General features: G+C 40.2%; 1 protein-coding gene across 1 annotated transcript in view; it reads left to right on the forward strand.

Annotated features, from left to right (window-relative positions):
- Positions 1-774: 774 nt before the first annotated feature.
- The window catches only part of LOC104950827 (transmembrane protein 132D-like), a gene marked incomplete at its 5' end in the record, with an annotated part of 36,151 nt that continues 19,501 nt past the window's right edge, over positions 775-17,424 (forward strand). The window contains one exon of the mRNA XM_010777404.1: positions 775-964. Within this exon, the coding sequence (XP_010775706.1) occupies positions 775-964 (190 nt within the window). The remainder of the gene's footprint in view (positions 965-17,424) is intronic.

Raw genomic sequence — 17,424 nt, forward strand, 5'->3', positions numbered from 1 at the left:
TAGTTAGTTCTGATGTGAGAATGAATTTCAACGGCGCCGTGATTAGTTTCACATCAGATAGCCAGATGAGGGATACGTTGACTAAAAGATAGAATATCCACATGCAGCATCTGCACAGCGTAATCATTATGTATGAATAAAGATTTGTGTTTCTCTTTAAACCGGATTTAAATGTATAATTCAGTCTCAGTTTTTATCCTGTTAATGGACAATAAAGACCATTTCCCTTCTGTTTTCCCTCCATCTGTCTCCTTCCACATACTTTTCTAATACTATTCCATGGTTTCACTTGACTTTTACTTTGCAACTTTCTTATCTACAGTATGTTGTCTCCCCCCAAAATGAGTTTCATATCAGATAGTGAGATGAGGGATACTTTGACTAAAAGAAAGCATATCCCCATGCAGCATCTGCACAATGAAATCATTTTGTATAAATAAATACTTGTGTTATATTCTCTTTAAGCTAGATTTAAATGTACAATTCTGTCTCAATCTTTCAGTCTATCTCCTGTCAATGGACAATAAAGACCATTTTCCTTCCAATCTTTCTCCTTCTCTTCATTCATAGTCAACTTTTTGTACTTTTCTCACACTATTCCATGGTTTCACTTTACTGCAACCTTCTCATCTCTTTTGTCTCCCCAGAACATTTCTTTGTCAGTCGTTCACTTGTGCCAGCATGTATCCTCCTTTATCTCCCGCCTCCTGCCACTCTCTCTTTATCTCAAACTGTTCCTGACACACATCTTCTTCCCCCCCGCCCCCCCTGCAGGGCGGAGGCACCGGGCTACCAGCGGGTGCTGCAGGTGGACCTGGAGGTGAACGGGCTGGTGGTGACTCAGGGGGGACGGGAGGTGACGTGGCAGGTGGAGTACCCCCTCACCCGTACCCTGACCAGTGAGGTGCCGACTCTCATCCGCCTGGCATCGCAGGACCTGGGGGGCATCGTGCCGCTGGCCATGGTGAGCAGTGGGGGGTGAGCTGTGGGAGTTTTTGTGAATGCAACGTGGACGTATAAAGAGAAAGTGTGGGTATTTAATTACCGAATTATCTTTTTTTCTTTATCCTGCAAATGGATGACTAACGGTAGGGCTACCTCTGTATAAGCTATGCTTTCTGCCCTCCCGCTTCTACTAGTTTTGTTTGTTTTTCGGATGGATAAATTGTTTAATTGTTGAAATAGTAGAATAAAGAAAAAAAGAAAAATTGGGTACAGAAATAGAGCTGGGGACCCTTTTGTTCCCAAGAAAGTTGCTCAGTGGTTCATAAAGCTAAATATATTCTACTGATGGTGTACCTGGCTCTTACTCACAAGGCCTATAGAGAAGCTAATTATTACTTTTTTTATAATTTTACAATTCCCTGATAATATTCTTCCTTAATCAATTGATTGTTGCTGCCACAATAACGAAGAGCTCATTAAATCACCTTCACAATAATCGTTTTCTCTATGCAATGAATAGTCAACACAACTACCTGGGCCTATAGAGAAAGTTAATCCTTATTTGTATTATGGAAACATTGCCTGAAAATATGTTATATTCATCAACTGACTGAATGCAAATGTTGAGAAAAAGTATTTTGAGAACTGCTTTCACAATAACACAAAGATAATTATATCACCTTGACGACGCCTTTTTTCTCCTTACAATAGTAAAAACATCAATTATCAAACTAGTTACAAAAGCAATAAAAGTCAAATAATTGTTGTTGAGTAAAAAGTAGTGTCTCCGTAGTAGAAAAGAAGTATAAAGTCACATAAAACCTAAAGGAACCTCAATGTGTACTTCAGTAAATCCACTGGATTTGCGGCAACATATCATCATAACAGATCAAACAAACAATATTATCTAAATATAACTTCAGTCAGGTTCTACAGTATAAAGCAAGTGAACATGGGAAGACCTCTCACCACATTGGTTTTGAAATATAACAATGACTATTAGATCAAAGCCAAGAGTTTCATGTGGTTTTTGAGGAGGTTCATGTCCTTATACTGTAGTAGCCCTATGACAATGATCCTAAGCAAAGAGACAAGGCAGCCAAGGATCATTTTCTGACCAAACACTGGAATGCTTTTGACTGGCGGAGTGAGTCAGATGTCCTAAATCCAACCAAGCATGTTTTTCACTTGCTAAAGACGAGAAGGCAAAGAGCCAAAAGCAGAGCATCAGCGGAGAAGATACTGATGCCTTCTGACATCTAGGTGTCACACACGTCAAAACTAATTTAATGCAACTACGTATGTATACTGCACAAATGACTGTCCCTTTATGAGATTGAGAGACTTTAAACAAAGGCTTATAACTGAATGCTTATCATCTATTGAAGATATCATATAAAGTTCTAATACTTTTGTAAGCAGGTAAAGCAGATAACCAACTTTAACACCCACAGTGCTGTACTGTATATTTCCAAGGACTATAGATGTGCTGGTCACTAGGCAACGTGTCTTGCCACTAGTCGGAGAACAAATACATTTATAATTATTCCACTTAAAGTCTGCATTCTCCCACAATATGAAAAGAAAATGAATATGTGCATTAGATAATCTCCTCTCTTATTGTCTCGTTGTGAGCATTTGACCTCCGAATTGCACAGTAAGGAACATATCCACTCTTTATGAATAGTGATAGAAGAAAGCATGGCAGAATTATTATTATAATACATTAGTTTCCCTTAAAAAGCCAAGCCCCGATATTTTTAACACAAAGCTTGCTCTTTTTAATTGCCAGTAATCTGGTTAACACTGCTCTCAGACTGTGCTGACTGAGAAGTTAATTGAGTTTGGATTTAGAAAGTCCAAACATGGGTGCATTGGCAAGTGGCTTAAAAATGCTAATTGTATTATTATAATGACAATGTAAATTGTTTTTCGGAAATCAAAGGGAAACCACTTAGTATGCTGCAAAGAGATAAGTAAAGTTTTAATTGTTCCTCGCCGTTAATGGCCACCTAAAAATCGAATGTCCTCGACCCCTTTTTTAACTTCTATTATGACAATTTGAGTAGGCAGCAATTCACCTCTAACTGATGGTGTCTGGTCAGAAGAGCAGCCATTAAACTCAGTGACTACATCTTGAACTTTCAATGTTGTCAAAGCTGAATTGTTTTTCAATCAACAAAAAGACGAATAAGAAATGCAAACAACAAGGATGCATTTGAAATAAACTTTCCTAAATTACGTAAGATACTGCCAAAGTCCAAAATAAGATGGATAAACCATTTTGATACAAACAAATACAATGTGTATTGAGACAAAATTACAACCTCTGACATCACAACTTTATTGGAGTCATATGAGTGTTAGACATGTAGAGAATGCTAAAGTAGCCCATACTGTAACTGACCGAGTAATGAAAGAAAAAAAAAAACATTACACTTGTTAGACGCTTTTATCCAAAGCAACTTACATACTCAATACTGTGGGCAATCCCCACAGGAAGAATTTGGGTTGAAGTGTCTTGCCCAGGGACACAATGACATGCCGACTGCAGTGGGGTTCAAACCTGTGACCCGCTGATCCCAACACCAACGCACTAGCCCACTGTGCCACACGCCTCACTAATTGTACAGCAATGTGAATCAGCAACAAACAAAACTCCATTGCCAACAATCAAGATTTGCTTTTGATTCTCACTCAGACAAACAGCTGTAAACGTGCGCTGATGATCGCTGAACATCACATTATCAAGAGAGATTGGAAAGGACTGGGCCACTTCTCTCATGGGGAATTAGACTGAAAAAATGTTAGTTCAATTTAACAGGGTTTCTTTTACGTTGTTTCTATTTAATTCAAGGAAACATTATAGAGTTTAACTTTATTTCTAAAGCAATAATTTTGAACCTAAAATAATTAGCATTTTATTCTCAAAATGCTAACTTGTGCTACTTTCTCTGTAGCAATGTATTTTTACCATTATCATTTATTATCATGTTTTTACATTACTGTTTCATCACTCACCAAGTTCACTTTTCCCTCGAATAGTACACATTTAAAGGCAAATGAGTCAACAAACAGTGTTATTACATTGGCTGTTAGTTGACATGAATCTCCACCTTTGCAGCGGAACTGGTCGGCAGACACCTATCATTGCCGACACTCGTCTGCCTACAGAAAACTAGACACCTCAATTCAATAAAACTCTCATCTCCCTGTGATCCCTTCTGGACCTCACTCCCACTGAGAAGAACACACACACACACACACACACACACACACACACACACACACACACACACACACACACACACACACACACACACACACACACACACACACACACACACACTATCTGCCTGCCAAACAAAAAAGTACAGGTCTCTGCTTTCTTGACTTTACAGCTGCTGTAAACTGCCCTTTTTAGTGTGACTGATTGAAGTATTCTGATCGCTCCAATGGAAAAACATTCTAAAAATGTTTGCAGCTTTAGATAGGAAATAAATGGTGAGATGTTTGCCCAATCTAGAGCGTACCACAAGGTTATTTATTACCCTCAAGACATGAAGGCTCCTGACTGCATACAAGCAAGACATATTATCATTGGATATTCGTCCTGCAGCAATGCACAGAGCCCTTTACTGACATTTCAAGTTGAATGCTCAATACGCCTTAGAAAATATCTATCTCAACACTTTTTAAAACTGACTTTAAAGTTGATTTCCTGGTTGAATTAAGTTTCAATTCTGTAATAGGAAAAGAAGAATTAGGGCTTTGGAACGAGGTGATTTCACGTGTCCTCAGAGCAGTTCCTCTTGTTTCAGGAATATTTAATTAATCATTTTCTTTAAAAAGACAAAATTAAATCAATGCGCTAATAAGAGGAAATTACACTTTCATGTTGGAACATTCCTAAGTACGTTAAGAAATGATGAATTGGTTGAAAATGAGTGCGTTTTTAGGATTCAAAGACAGATTCCTTGATTTTTTGCAATGAAGATATTTTCTCCAGTAGATCTTTAAGAAACCTCCAGCGGTTTTATATTTCAGATAATAACATTGTCTTTAAAACATGTTTTAATTAAAAGATTTAATAGCCCCAAGATTTATGATCAAAAGTGTAAACTAAAGAAGAGAAATCAAGAGAAAGTTATTGTACTACGCCATTACTGAGATGTTGTGAACTCAAGTCATGAATGCCGTCACAAGCTTGAAAGACAGAACAGGCAGAGAACATTAGAGAACATGCCAACGGAGAGTTTTAATGCATATTCCCATACATTTGATCATGGTCTCTTGCCACGCTTGTGTCTCTCTTTGTGGCTCATTAGAGGAGACCGTTAGGCCCCCATAGCTCTTTAGAGTACATCCCAAATGCTATCATTAGCATTTTATTCATAGCCTCTGAAAGAACTCCCTCCGTTTCAAACCCAATAACATTAGCTTTGTTCTCACAGTCCCATAACATTATAATTAGGACCATTAGCGGGAAGCTCAATTTATAATTTTTTTTTCTTTCTTTCGGTTACGGGTTAGCACCTTTTGTCTGCAATGATATTAGGGTAAGGCCCAAATTAAAGCTTTTTTCCCCGTATTGACTCGCGTTTGACATATAGTGATAAGCCGAGGCAGCAAGGACAACACACTTGGTAAGAAGTTGTGTCCTCCGAGAGACAAACAAGTCAAAAAGAAAATACTCCTCATATCTGTACTTCACACACACAGCACTATCGCTTCATCAGGGCCGGCCAGCAGTATTCCAGCAGGCTGCCATCAGTCACACTGTCACGCTGTCAGGAAGTGTGTTTGGAAATGGCCCGGCAGAGCACTAATAGGCTGCAGGGAGGCTATCCACGGGCATTAGCCATCTGCATGCAGCCATGATGCCCCTTACAGCTTGATTAAGTCCCCTTGTGTATATACAGGCCTCTAATTGACTGTTCTATCTTTCCCTTGTGCATTTTGACAACATTCATTTTCCCTCTATCCTTCTCTTAACCCTAGTGGATTCATTCTTATGCACAAATTGTTTTTTTCTAATCTGGTCCCAGTTATTGTATACTGCAAGTATAAGAGAGAACCAGAAAGATAGAGAGAGAGAGAGAGAGAGAGAGAAAGAGAGAGAGAGAGAGAGAGATATCGAAAAAGGAAACTCACACAGGTTTGTTTTTTAACTCTAGAAGACTGTGTATTCATTAGTTATAAAAAAATAACTGAATTCTGTAGGCTAACAAAATCAATATGTGTTTAGCACAAGCAATACAGGATCCCTTATTACTGATTGACCAACATTCCTATCTTTAGGGCTTTAACTTACATTTACTGTAATAATTGATTAATCTGGTAATTATTTTATAATTTTGTTCTGTAAACCTGACATGTACAATAGGCTCAATACTCACCTTGAGAAAATGTGCAGATACTGTAAATGTGAATATCGACACCCGATGTATTGATTGGACTCCCACACACACAGTGAAAACAGGAAGTGTGCCCCTCTGGATTAAAAACTTTTGCCAAGCTGATTTCAAGCAATTTATACATTTGCTCTGCACCTGTTCTGTGGCGGGAGTAGGAGTCATGGCAACTTCTAAATGTGCATGTTTCTAACTGTGAGCACGCGGCAATGTTGCAGAGGGAGAGCAGCACTCTCCAGATGAATAACTATAGGTTACTTACGTAACCCCAGTTCTCAGAGTAACATGAAGTGAGATGTCTCACTATGGGATGCGCCTCAACGCGTATGCAAACAGAAGCATCAATCTCATTATGCCAATCCTGATTGGCTGGTGATCTTGACGTCTACGTCAGGGAATCCACCCACCCTATAAGTAGCTTGCGCTACGACGCAGCGTCATTCAAACACCTCTTCTCGCTTCAGAGCACATCTCGAATTATCAGTAGCCGGGCTAGCTTAACGGTCCACAGACTGAACCCAAAGCTAACATTCGGTCGACGGGCGCTTGCCGGTTACTTTTTTGCTTTGCAAGAAGACTGAACAATATTAACACACCAGTTAATATTGTAATCTGCCTCGCCGTTTCTTTCTTTCGAAATTACGGTAAGGTTTGATTTTTTCTTCAAGCTAGTAACATACCTGTTGCTAGCTTTTCTTCCCTCCACACCGACACCACGGTAGCGAGGACGTTCTCTTTTCTCTCTCACACCAGAGGAGACGGAGATAAAAACAAAAGGTATTAACACACCAGTTAATATTCTTTAAAGAATAAAATCTACACCGTTTTGTTTTTATCTCCGTCTCCTCTGGTGTGAGAGAGAAAAGAGAACGTCCNTGATATAATGAGCATATACCACGGCCTGAAGTGAGCTATTGCTTTTATAAAACGGTTACCAAGTGTGGCAATATGAAAGAAAAATACATACTCTAATTTAAATAGTTTTTATTAGTAAATAATGATGTTCAAAATAAAATAGTCCCTCCGTTGCCTTCTGCACAAAACATAGTGCAAGGTGGTTGCTATGCAACAACACTAACAGCGAGCGAACATATTAGACAGAGAGCGTTGATCCATTATTTGGCTGTTTATTTACATTAATGTGTATGTTGCTGTTTATTGTGCATCCACTGAAAAACTGTCCAGCATCAGTAGCATGGCTTACGTGGTCACTTGTATAGGTTGAGGTTGTTCTAGGCTGTTGCTTGGCGTGGCGAGAATATTGCTCCACTTTCTCCGGTCCCCGAGATTGGGCTTCCAGTAACTCTGGAGAGAGCTTTCGCACCTGTCCACTACGGTCATAATTTCTATGCTTTGTTTCAAGACCCGCATCAGAAAGCTTTTGAATGGTGGTACTTTTCCAGTTGGTCTACCTGCTCTTCACGTATCTCTGCATGTCGTAGTTTAGGTGCTTTTTTTTCTGGAGATAGGCACTGCTCAATCCACTCCTCCATTCTATAGTAAGACCCCCCCGGAGGTCGAAGTTAATCTTAAATGTTTCCATTTTATTCTTTGTAAGTTTGTTTCGTAACGGAAGAAATTTAAATATATTTATAAAACTGACAAGTCAAATCAAGCAATCTGATTGGTCGATAGCGTTTTTGTGGATCTCTTTGATTACAGATTTGAAAACATCGTTGCTTGCTTTAAAAGTAGCACAATTCATTATGTTAAATCTTCAAAAGTATCTAGATATCCCTGCCCTAATGCCAAAGGAACTGCACACTGAATATGTTTTGCCGTTTGATGTCTATGTCTGGACCGCTGCGTCAAAAAGGAGGGCTTCTGCCCCGTTACTTCTCCGCTGCTTTCTTGTTCCAGTATGAAAAGCAAACTGCCTGTCAATCCAACGGTATACTGTTTTTCTCAGACGCGGAGGGATACTGACTTGTTGTGAAAAGTAATTTACAATTCTACCCGTGGTATACGCTCAGTATATCACGGCTAAGAACCAATCAGATTGCTTGATTTGACTTGTCCGTTTTATAATTAAGCAATAGCTCACGACAGGCCGTGGTATATGCTCATTATATCACAGCTAAGGGGCGTGGTTCGGCCCGGCCCTTAGCTGTGATATAATGAGCATATATCACGGCCTGAAGTGAGCTATTGCTTTTATAAAACGGTTACCAAGTGTGGCAATATGAAAGAAAAATACACACTCTAATTTAAATAGTTTTTATTAGTAAATAATGATGTTCAAAATAAAATAGTCCCTCCGTTGCCTTCTGCACAAAACATAGTGCAAGGTGGTTGCTATGCAACAACACTAACAGCGAGCGAACATATTAGACAGAGAGCGTTGATCCATTATTTGGCTGTTTATTTACATTAATGTGTATGTTGCTGTTTATTGTGCATCCACTGAAAAACTGTCCAGCATCAGTAGCATGGCTTACGTGGTCACTTGTATAGGTTGAGGTTGTTCTAGGCTGTTGCTTGGCGTGGCGAGAATATTGCTCCACTTTCTCCGGTCCCCGAGATTGGGCTTCCAGTAGCTCTGGAGAGAGCTTTCGCACCTGTGGCCACTAACGGTCATAATTTCTATGCTTTGTTTCAAGACCCGCATCAGAAAGCTTTTGAATGGTGGTACTTTTCCAGTTGGTCTACCTGCTCTTCACGTAGCTCTGCATGTCGTAGTTTAGGTGCTTTTTTTTCTGGAGATAGGCACTGCTCAATCCACTCCTCCATTCTATAGTAAGACCCCCCCGGAGGTCGAAGTTAATCTTAAATGTTTCCATTTTATGCTTTGTAAATTTGTTTCGTAACGGAAGAAATTTAAATATATTTATAAAACTGACAAGTCAAATCAAGCAATCTGATTGGTCGATAGCGTTTTTGCGGACCTCTTTGATTACAGATTTGAAAACATCATTGCTTGCTTTAAAAGTAGCACAATTCATTATGTTAAACCTTCAAAAGTATCTAGATATCCCTGCCCTAATGCCAAAGGAACTGCACACTGAATATGTTTTGCCGTTTGATGTCTATGTCTGGACCGCTGCGTCAAAAAGGAGGGCTTCTGCCCAGCTTCTGCCCCGTTACTTCTCCGCTGCTTTCTTGTTCCAGTATGAAAAGCAGCCCAACGGTATACTTTTTTTGCTCAGACGCGGAGGGATACTGACTTGTTGTGAAAAGTAACTTACAATTCTACCCGTGGTATACGCTCAGTATATCACGGCTAAGAACCAATCAGATTGCTTGATTTGACTTGTCCGTTTTATAAAGATAAATTCACCACAGTAATATATTCCAAGCTTGCATGATAACATGTAGTCCTTTGAGGGCAGCAGTGTTGGTATTAGTGTGGGCAGTATGGTAGAGAGAATGCACTGTGCAGTCTGAGGGTCTTAATTTTAATGAGTAGTTATTTAATGGTATGCTTGCAAACTACTTTACTGTATAGTGCATATATTCATATCTACAATTAAATCAAAGGACCTCATTAAACAGTAAAAAGCCTAGAATTTGATGTTGTATTACCCCAAAAAACAAGATAGGGTAAAACATTTTTTTAAATCCCAAAAGTGCCAAACTTAATTTCTCTTGGAATTTCTCTGGGCAGTTTTAGGGAATTTACAGACATGTTTCCAACCTTTGCAAGCCCATTGATACAAATAAATAAATTGATTTGACCCATCCAGTTGCCTTCAAGTACATAAGAGTTCGACATCTCTTTGTCCAAGTCACTTCAGTACACCCTGTACCAGAGAAAGCTGTAAGCCCAGGAGGAGACATCAGAGAACACTCATAACTAATGCTATATATTTATAAAGAGGGGGAGGAGAAGGAGACATCTGAGATATGTTTAGCTCAGATCAGGGCCGTCACCCCTGCTTAACACATCCAGCAATTTATTATTCATTGACTGAACAGATTCCTCAGACCTCCTTGAGACCCGCAGCTCAACCACTCACTAACCGGCTCTGATTGACATTACACTCACAGGCCTTGTAAGGTGTTGGCCTACAGTGCTTGTGGGGGGGAATTATCCCGCCAATGCAGCACTCGGCTATTCACTTCGTATCAATTATCAATAAAAAAAAGTGTATTCCCTCCAGCAACTATGCATCGTCCCCATCCCAATGAAATACATCCGAGCGTCTCTCACAGCCTATAGCAGAAGATGAAATTAAAATGAGGGCAGGGGAATCAACACCTCCACAGGTTTTCTGCTTCACAGCAGGTGGAGAGCGGTGTTCATATAAGCGAATATTTTTATGGTTATGGCTTGGGAAAAAAAAAGGTAGAGGAGCCAAGTTATTCCGCACTGCAATGTGGGAGTCAGAGAGAAGCCGGGAGAAAGGTGCAGATAGCTGAGATGACGCGGGTAAAACATGACTTTGTTAAAGAAGATGTCAGTCATTTCAGGTGCTACTTTTGTATCTAGAGAACTTCAACTGTACATGCAGTGAGTAAAACGTACAGACTCATTCTCCAGTATCATGTCTCTCTTTTGCACGTACTGCATTCTCAGCAACAGTGAATCAGAGGTTAGGGTACAACATGCTGAATAATCAACTCCTGTGTCTCCACTTATTTAACACAATCGGCAGGGAGCTGTAATAGCAGTATTAGCAAATAAAGAATTTGGAGGGGAGGCAAGTTGGGGGCATTTTGCCATGACCAGGAGTAAGAATCACCATTATTGATTATTAAATCAGGACCTGCGGTGATTTATACTCTCGTCATTAATTAGATATTGATTTATTGCGTAACCTGTTGGCCTGACAATCCGTTGGATTTTGTTATTGGGTACTGTGGGGAGCGCTGAATACTTTTAGTGAAATTAAATATTAAGCCTGCATTGTTTTTCCCTCCTCATTCTTTCTCACTCTTTTAACAGTAGAGGAAATGCCAAAGTCAGCAGTGGGAAATCGGCTGCCCCTGATAAACCCTGTCCATATTCCGCGGGGCTCCTCGTCTGTTTCTGGGGGCCATTTGATTAGAATAAGCCAGCAGAGCCGCGCTGTGCTGAACCCTGGCCCCGAGCGGGCCAAATAGAAGACTCTGGAGCCAGACTGACAGAGTGGGGAAAGGGTGATGGAAGGCAAGCCAGCACAAAATAAACAAACACACAACAACAAATTACAGAATGGACAGGCTTAGCTTCAAAGTAAAGCCTGACTGACATACATAGAAACTGAGAGGGGGAGATGTTGGGTGGCAGGAGTGAAACAAAGTTTGTGTGCAGTACCGAGGACACATACATAGTGTGTTAGTTCTCATTCATAACACTCCGTTCGATGTCTCACTATGGGATGCGCCTCAACGCGTATGCAAACAGAAGCATCAATCTCATTACGCCAATCCTGATTGGCTGGTGATCTTCACGTCTACGTCAGGGAATCCACCCACCCTATAAGTAGCTTGCGCTACGACGCAGCGTCATTCAAACACCTCTTCTTGCTTCAGAGCACATCTCGAATTATCAGTAGCCGGGCTAGCTTAACGGTCCACAGACTGAACCCAAAGCTAACATTCGGTCGACGGCCTCAGCAGCGAGGAGACGTTGAGTGCCCTGTCGGACAAAGCTGCGGCTTTCTAGGCCTGTTCGGTCATCGCTGACTGAAAACGGTCTGCCTTTGCCGGTAGCGTGGGGTTCCTGCTCGGTGTCGAAGCCAGCCTCGGTTGGAGGTGGGCTGCCACCAGCGGTTCCATGGGTGGCATGCGGAGCAGGCCGAGCCTCTCCATACCGTCACAGTCCAGGGAGGAGGCACCCTGGATTGGGGCCTTGTTGCTGAAAGGGCGGTCTCTCCACGAAAGACTAGAAGGAGCTGCCTCTTCGTCCTCGCTGCTTGGGGCAATTGCTTCCCCTCGTAGCGAGATCTGGAGGTCTCCTTGGCCACTTCAGGCCATGGGATGTCCAGCCTGGACGCAGCGCGTTGACACACGGCCTGCAAGTCCANTTAAATTAGAGTATGTATTTTTCTTTCATATTGCCACACTTGGTAACCGTTTTATAAAAGCAATAGCTCACTTCAGGCCGTGGTATATGCTCATTATATCACAGCTAAGGGGCGTGGTTCGGCCCGACGCGGTTTTTCGTTCTGTCGTGAGCTATTGCTTAAATATACAATGTGAAAAGACAACCCCTATGTTGACATTGTATTCCTGTGAGTTCCCGTTAATTCGCATAAATCAAATGGCAATTTTCACCTTGAGTAAACCTGGAATTGTATAACTTTAGGCATCGTTTGTGTTTCACTGGTACACGAGGGAAAATCTGATTACATCCGTGTATCCTTATAAGTTATGTATACAATTGTGTTTTTTGGTGTCACAAATAGCTGATGTAGAAAACTTCAAAATGAAGTAATTGCTATAAAATGCAACTCATGCATTTCTATATAATGTTGATGGATAGATGTTCAATAAGAGTGCAATTATTTTAAGTGTCATAAAATCATGACAAAGCAACATGGGGTGAACATGGGCAAGGAGAATTCACTGAGAGTTGACGCTGACAAAAAAGAACGAAGCCTTGAGCATTTAAAATAGTTGAGATTGCCTCATGAGTCTTTTGTGATACACCTTTTTTGTATGGGTTTCTAAAAATGATGAATCAACTATAAAAATAGTGGCAGTTTCCAGGATGAAATTGCCCTCAGGCTAGCTGGAAGACAAACTGAAAGGTGGTTTCAAACATCCTCCATGGCCACCCAGTCGTCAGATCTCAGGAGATATACAGTATATTGCTCAGAGTTTTGTAGCTTTGATTTCCCAGCACCAGTGTGTCCCCTGTCCTTGAGCTTGCTGACATCCATATACAGTGGCTATTCTTTAAAAGAGGTGCTGCTGTAGGTTGTCTGCTCCCTTACACATCATTCATCCGCAACCATATCAGCCCCCACACACTCCCCTCCTTTTATCCCTGTTGCACAGAAGCGTAATGGTCTTTTATCGATTCTTCCCTCTCTCGCCTTTCTTCTCTTTTCCGTGCTCTCTTCCCTGGACCGCAATGAGATGTTGTTAAGATAAGCTGCTGTGCCAGGGAGCCAGGACTCTTTGTTGATGAGCTGGGCAGCAAGGGTGTGTTTGTGTGTGCCATATGTGCTTATACCTATGATCCATTGGTGTGAATGTAGCATATGTGTGTGTAGGCAATAATGGAGCCCTTTGGAGAGAGATTATCTGCATTGTGTACAAATAGGCTTCATGAATAGAACATGCATTTAACTCCTATATAACCCCAGGGGTGTGTTAGGCAGCCAGAAGATGGCAAGTGTCGGAAGGGCAGATTTCATGGAAAGAAAATACTCCTTTTTTACCTATGAATCACTCTGGCTGTCTCGCTAAATTCCACTTAGGGCCCACTCGATATTACACTCTTTATGGCACAAATGCTCTCCGTAATAAATGTCGAAGCTTATATAGACCCCTCTTTTTTTATACTGTTGTTCTGGTGTTAATGGCTCATAATGTGAGAAGAGACCCGTAGATGTACGGAGCACAAAACACTTTTTATAGACGCTTACGTGTCTCCCGAGAAGGTACATTCGTTCCTTTCAATAGATTATGAGCAAAGGTGTTGATTGTTCACAAGGGAACAGGGATAAGCGTCGGTAAAAGGTCTCAAAGGCCAGGCGTTAGCAGGCGTATAGCATAATGTGCATTAATTTCATGAAGATTCAATCTCAAATTCAAAGAGGCATATAGATGGTATATTTTTGGTTTTTCTAAGCTCCCCACTTGCTTGGTGACTTTAACACATCTAGCACACACCCCAATGGTTGTTTGATATCAGCATATGCTTTAGAAGCCAAATTATTTTTCCATCGACTTTGTAGAGAATGGCACTTCATAGCACATTTTCACCAGAATAATAATGCTTCCAGGATGATTTTGTATCCCCAAATTGTGTCACGGTCTGTCTGTGTGTTGTGTTTTGTCTGTCTCTGATTTCCTGTTTTATTTTGAAAAGTGTTCACCCCCTGTCTTGTCTGTTGATTACTGTCTCTGTGTTTGCCCTCCTGTGTCTGATTGTCTGACTGTGTTCACCTGTTGCCCTTGTGTTTCTGCCTCCCCTGCCCAGCTGTGTCTTGTCCTGTGATTACCCTTCTTTGTATTTAGTATTGTCTTCCCCTGTGCTCCATGTCGGTTCATTGTTTGTTTTTCCTGTCTTCCTCCATGTCAGTTTTTCGGTTATGTTTCTTCCTTGTGCTACCGTTGTGTTGATGTCATGTTTTTTTTCATCGGCTTTTGAATAAAGCTTGTTTTTTGTTTATAGACCTTTTTACCTTTTTTATAGTCTGCATTTGGGTCCTACCTTTTCCCGAATCCTGACAAATTGTAACTAATTGGTCTGATGTAACAAACTATTTGCAGTGAGGAAGATCTTTCTAATGAACTCTGCCAGCCATTTCAAACATGTGAATATGTAAGGCGTTGGATCCCCTGAATTTCGTCAGGGTATAGTTTAAATAGCATTTTTCTTGAAACCTCTGTGAAAAGTTGTCACTGGATGGCATCGTTTATTTAAAAAACCTTGAATAGGTGCCTCACTAAAAGCCATGATCGACAGCTAATAACATCACCCGTGTCAGTTGGAGAAAGTTGGAGTCCTTTCTGAGATTGTGAGTAGGAATAGGGAAAGAACTACTCCATTTCAATATTGTTTCTTACCTTTTCACGATAACATAAGGTAGCAAATTGTCCACCTACCCATTGTCTTGATCTTCATTTTAAGTCATGAGCAAAGAAGACGTAATGTGGACAGTTTTATTAAACAGTCTGGTGTGTGACCAGAGTTGGCGCTATTTGAGTGACAACTTTGGGAAAATTGCAACCTTTAGTAGAGGGGGGGAAAAAAGACTACTTCTTTAATCCTTCAAAGAGTATCTAAGATTGGACTATTGACATTCTGGAGGATATAACCTCCAAACAGATGTCAGAGTGCTATCAGAAAACAGAAAATATGCAAAAGAAAAAAGTGAGAAAATACCTCTTTTTAATTGGCTAAAAATTCCTTAATCTCCACCGGAGCTTTAAATTATGGCTTTTTTTTCTACGAAGGAGCATGAGGGTGAAGAAACAAATCAAAACAGTGAGGCACCGGTTTTGATGAACAAAGAGCTGTCTGGAGACCAGTTTTCGTTTGCCTTTCAAAGTTGTAGGCCTCTTAGCAGTCTTTCATTGAAACTAAGCTGTGATGATCAGGATCCACTGTTATAGCACATCGTCTGTACAGCAAACGCACTGAGAGCTAAAGGATTACCAGACGTTGTCTTAATTGATCTCATTATCTTCTTCCTGCTTCTCTGTAAGGCCTTCAATTCTCAAGTGCATCTTGTGATATCTCTTTGACGCCTGCAAATTCACATAAAGTACCATTGTTGAAGTTGTGTTTTTTTCCCGCTTGAAATGAGTACCGGGGAATAGCTGTGAAAGACTAAAATGATTGTGAATGATACTATTTCACTGCAAATCCTTAATTGAAGGGGAACTGCACCATTATACACATCATGCGTTTAAAGGTCTTGTGGAGTACTACTTCATACTGTATGTGAACAAAAATGTGTAAAAATACTTTTGAGGCTCAATAATTTTTACAAGGAAAAGGATAATGTTCAGGGACGGTCAGTGATGTCATTAATGATGGCCCCTGCGGATAGTTTAGCCATCATCGCAACAGTCATGTGGCGCTTAGCAGAAGTGTGATAGCGAGCATTAACAATCTGTAATGTCCTAATTGACCAATCAGAATCAAGTATTCAAGCAAGCAGTGTTATAATAGGAGATAACACACTAGTTGGGTGGCATTCTGGGTAATGTAAACGCCAGGTCTTGACAAGGGAAGATAATGCATCTATTAAAAAGAATATTTCTGGTACTTTAATTTCAACTTTGAATTAAGTAGTATTATTCTTATAGTATATGCTTAAAGATTTGTAGTAAATGCCAACATAAGGAGGAACATTTGTTAGCTCACGTTATTTTTCATTTATTAGTCCAACCAACAAAGTTTATATATTCCTAGCAGTGTAGAATATTAATTGATAAGTAAATGAACAGTTACATTTTGATTGTGGCACAGTGTCAGATTGAGACATTTATTAAGTGCACAAAGTGACAGTCATCACAGTACATTAGCGCTTTAGCAGTAAATAGATAAGTTCATGGCTGTTCATCACCATGTTGGCCTTCAAGACATTTCCAAAGTAAATGTGATGTGAAGGGCTTTTGATGGAAACAAAAGCTTGAATCAAGAAGTCTTGGACCTCAAAAAATAAGGTGTTTGATTAAGTTTTGTAAGTAGACTACACACACACACACACACACACACACACACACCTCTGGGAAGTGTTATTTGGACCAGAAACAAAATGGGATTTAGATGTTCCTGTTAAGGTCGACACTATTCAAAAGCCTCCCCCTCAGCTGAGTCAGTGCTACTTTGAAAAACTTCTAAAAGCTTGTGAGTACACATTGGCCTTTTCTAATCTGTTGCTCCGACACTGGTTCTGTATTTATTATGCTGTTATTGTGCACTTCGCTGAGTGATTTAATTCAGGACATTTGGAATGACTAAATAAATATTAGCCATTGTGGTGTAGTGTCTATTTACTTTGTAACTATTGTTTTGAGAAGTGCTATGATAGGTTGAAATGTGACGCATTCACGGCGGAACAACAAACAAATAGCACTCTCAATCTTCATTACTCTTCTTTTCTTTCTCAGGAAAACGTTCATGTGCCCGTGCAGAATTGGAAGAGCATTTGTATATTCTATACCCTAGGCCTGGAATATCTTTGGATAATTAATTTAAACTCAACTAATTTACCTTGTAAAGTGTTTTTCGATCCATATTGAAATTATTTAAGGCAGATTCCTTAAAATGCTTGTAATTTAACCTGAATACTTCTTTTTAAATCCCCTTTGGAAATGTTGGTCCCTTATGCTTAATTTTTAGTTTTCTTTTAATTCATGAATCCTCTTGTGTTCTATGTCTGTAACTATGTGTTTTTTGTATTGACTGTTTTACAGTAGCAAGGGCTGCCGTGAAAAATATCCTGGTCTAAATAAT

The sequence above is a fragment of the Notothenia coriiceps genome, unplaced genomic scaffold (genome assembly GCF_000735185.1).
Source record: "Notothenia coriiceps isolate Sejong01 unplaced genomic scaffold, NC01 NC01_scaffold00018151, whole genome shotgun sequence".
Taxonomy (NCBI): Eukaryota; Metazoa; Chordata; class Actinopteri; order Perciformes; family Nototheniidae; genus Notothenia; species Notothenia coriiceps.